Source organism: Telmatherina bonti (genome assembly GCF_933228915.1).
Source record: "Telmatherina bonti genome assembly, chromosome: 2".
Lineage (NCBI taxonomy): Eukaryota > Metazoa > Chordata > Actinopteri > Atheriniformes > Telmatherinidae > Telmatherina > Telmatherina bonti.
In genome coordinates, this window is record NC_136620.1 from 34956563 (window position 1) to 34960393 (window position 3831).

General features: G+C 42.1%; 1 protein-coding gene across 1 annotated transcript; it reads right to left on the bottom strand.

Moving 5' to 3' along the window:
* Positions 1–212: 212 nt before the first annotated feature.
* On the bottom strand, positions 213–1814 carry rag2 (recombination activating gene 2; the record flags this gene model as incomplete). The annotated part of the gene is made up of 1 exon (XM_079255833.1): positions 213–1814. One exon carries the CDS (start codon positions 1812–1814, stop codon positions 213–215), a length of 1602 nt encoding a protein of 533 aa, XP_079111959.1.
* Between the last annotated feature and the right edge of the window lie 2017 nt (positions 1815–3831).

Below are 3831 nucleotides of genomic sequence, written 5' to 3' on the forward strand. Positions count from 1 at the left end.
TATTCAAGCTTTATCTTCAACATTTATTACTTTTTGTTTAATATTTAGTTAAAATAACCTTGTTGAAATGTGTTGCAGAGCAACATAGCATTACAATGCATGACTAGAACATTCATTACATTTCAGCACTTGTCAGATGCAAAAAAGAAATATCCAAACACAGCAATACATCTCAACAGTGACCGTCTATGCATGTTGGGAAGAGACCTGGATTAGTCAAAAAGTCGCTTGAAAAAGTTCTTCTTGGCAGGGGACATCTTGATCGTCAGAGGTGTTCTTCTGTATTTGACTTTCATTGGAGTTCGCTTAAGAGGTAGAATCTGTCGAGGTGGGGTCATCTCCTGGTAGGGCAGGCCTCCGTGATCGAGACAGAAGTACTTTTTGCTGCCCTGAGAAAGTCTTAGCAACATGGTCTCGGACAGCTCCATGCACTGGGCATGGACCCAATGCCCTCCTTCCCCTCTGGAGCAGAAGATCATGGCTGGCCGATGGAGCTCAGTGGAGTAGTATGGCTCCCAAGTGTTGGGGTCCACCTGGCAGCCGAGGCAGCATTTGATCCAATAGCCTGTTTGAGATTCATCCTCCTCATCTTCTTCATTGTAAGCATCGCCTTCTCCATCACTGCTGTCTTCCAGCTCATGTGGCTCACGGCCAAAGTAAAGTTCCTCTGAGTCCTCAAGAGGAGTGGAGTTGTCATAATCTGTTGACTCCTGACTGCAGGCTTGAGCTCCATCCTCTTCGTTGCAGTCTCCCTCCGTTTGGAAGCTCATCTGAAAGAAGTAATGCCTATCAGGCTGGGATGGCCTTCCCTCAGTGGGAACACCCAGAAGGACACATCCTTCACCAATACTGCCACCAAACCAGGTGCGACTGTGGATGATATCTGGAGTCCACTTGGGGGATTCCAGAGTCTCAAAGTGGATCCCTTTCTCATCCAGAATCACAATGCTGCACTCCATCCTCTTCTGAGAATCTGACTGATATCCACCTACAATGATGTATTTGTGAGCAGGTCCTGTGCGCGTGATGATGGCACTAGAGATTGATAGGCCTGTGTCCAGGGTGTCGCAAGAAAGCAAAGGTCTGCCCTGTAGGAGCTCAACGCGTAGGCGAAACAGGCGGGGTGGACGAGAGTCGGAGGTGAGTGAATGCCCTCCAATGAAGTACACACAGTCCTCTCGGGCAAGAGCCAAATGAAAAGACTGCCCATCGCCGAGTTCAGGTAAGGTGTGAGCAGAGGAACACCCATACTCCAGGTCAAACAGGAAAACCTGAGGAGGACAGTCAACGACACTGTTCCAGCTCTCAGTGGTCCGCTCTCCTGCAGGCATGTAGGACCGACCCCCAAACAAAACACAAGCTGTCTTCCCACGACTTTGAACTACGCTCACTGTATGGCCATATCGGGCTTGTGGGACTTCTCCCACCAATTCTTTCTCCTTGCAACTGAGTGTTAATTTACGATTGCAGCCACGGCTATCCATGGTCAACAAGTACAAGCTCGAGGAGATCTCATTGTTCGGGGTACGACCACCGTGAATGAGGTAACTCTCTGGAAGGCCGTCATAGGGGTCAAGGCGGCATACAGCTGGACAGCGTAGTGGAGGGAGGTAGCACGAGTCGTTGGAGAAGGAGATGGCCCTCAGTTTCAACTCGCCACATTTAAGACGCACCCCAAACACTCCTGTTGGACATGAGCGCTTTGGCCAGCCCTTTTGGCCAAACAGTAGAACTTCTCCATCCATCTGTAGCAGAGAGCACCCAGGCTGGAGAAGGCCTGCACAGTTCACTGGAGTTAATGGTTGCAGGGTCATAGTCCAACAGGTGCCTGTTTCAAAACAGCAAACACATGAAAACAATGTGTCAGCTGCGGTTTGTTTTCATTCAGGGGATTTAAACTCTTACTTCCTGTTTAATACATGTGAACAACTACAATTCCCGTATTTCCAACATGCATGATACACCCCCAAAGCATCACACAGACATACAAACACAGTGTCTCTCAGCTGTGCTTTGTTTTCTTTCATTCAGGGGTTTTAAAGTCTTACTTCCTGTTTATTACATGTGCAAACCCTGATCCAAGCGAAGACCTTTACAGCAGAGTATGATTAAAATGCTCTCTGCAAAGCTGATACATGAAAAACATTTATTACAACAAAACAAAAATACGAATGTTATTAATAAACAGCACAATGAGCTTATAGTAATGATAATACAAAGGAGGAAAAGCAGCGACGTGACGCACACACCAATATAAAAAACGTCAAATCGTAACTTTTATCTTAGTTTTTGTTATTACATAGCATGTCTGCTGTTTGTATTTATGTTGCTGCTTGCAAAATAAGCTATAGTGTACTTTTTGACTAATAAAGCCAAACACAAGTGACAATCTTTAATACAGAAGTTTTGCTTGGTGACTATGACTGAGACAACATTAATAATATGTTTCTTGTTTTATTAACATTTACACAGAACCTAACTTTACATGCAATCTCAGAGTAACACGATTAATTAAAAAAGAACTGACAATTTTCACATACATTTAATGCAATGAACTGTATCTGCTTACCTTACAGCTGGTGGCCAGATGATGGACCTGAAGTCACCCAAGTTTGAATCTTATGGTCACTTAGATGAAGCTTAAGAGCTCCTGGTGTAGCTGAATTTTGACAAAGGCAGAAAGTCGTGGAGTTTATGAAGCTTGGTTGACTAAGAAACACTTCCAGATCTTGAGGTTAACTGTCTGTGACTACTGCACTCTGCAGGTGCTCTGCATGAGTGCGTTCAGAGAGCTGCTTCAACGATATCAGTGGATGTGGATTGCTGCATATTAATGAAGGAACAACTGAATGTCAAGATGAATAATCCTAATCTTTAAAATATGTTGACAGACTCAACAATACAGAATGTATATTATATTATTTCATATGAAATTTATTTGTTTTTCTTGAAATAGTTTTAAAATCTGATTCATAATGAGGAAAAAAATACAGATGCTCTGCTTATAAACTTTTTTTTTTTTTACATAGATGTTTAATTGGGTTATGAGAATCCAAATTGTTCTTAAATTAACAGAGTCTGCAGATTTTTAATTATTACAACTCAAGGCGAGAAACAGGAGCATTATGATGGTGGAAAAGTTTGCTGATGAAATGACTGTTATCCAGCATTGTTTTCTGCTGCCACAATAAGACACACCTCCAACATGTTCTGAATCAGAAGGCTGGAATTGAACATTTCAAACATATATAACCGTGTGCACGCATGCTGCTCACATAAACACTACAGCTGCACACACACCAAGCTATTGGACAAAATCCAAAACAAACCAGATGTACCATATATAAGCTTCTTATCTGTAAAATTTATTAAATTAACTAATTGCTGGCAGCTAAATTATCATGTGGAAGAATCAAAGGGAAAAATTAACCAAGAAAATTGCAAATCCGTGAACATCTAATCTCACACTCTTAGTCTTTTGCCAAGCCATTTCCAATTCTGAGATGCTTAACTTTGGGCACATGACTGAAATAATTGTTTACTAGTTTATCTAATTCAAGCATTGTTACTAAACTTAATTGCTGGAGTTAACTAAACTCTATATGCATACACATATTGGAATGAGAAAGCAGATGGTTTCTGATGTGCTGCACCAAAGAGGCCTGTTAAATTAAGACTCACATGTAAGTCAATGTTATAAAACTCCTATCAAATCTAATGACTCTTCTTCTCCCTTATTCTTCTTCTACTTTTCTCTCCAGCTAAGCTGCTGCAGAGACACGACGTTACCAAACCATCACCAAATCTGCAGGCAAGACTGTTGACTGTTCG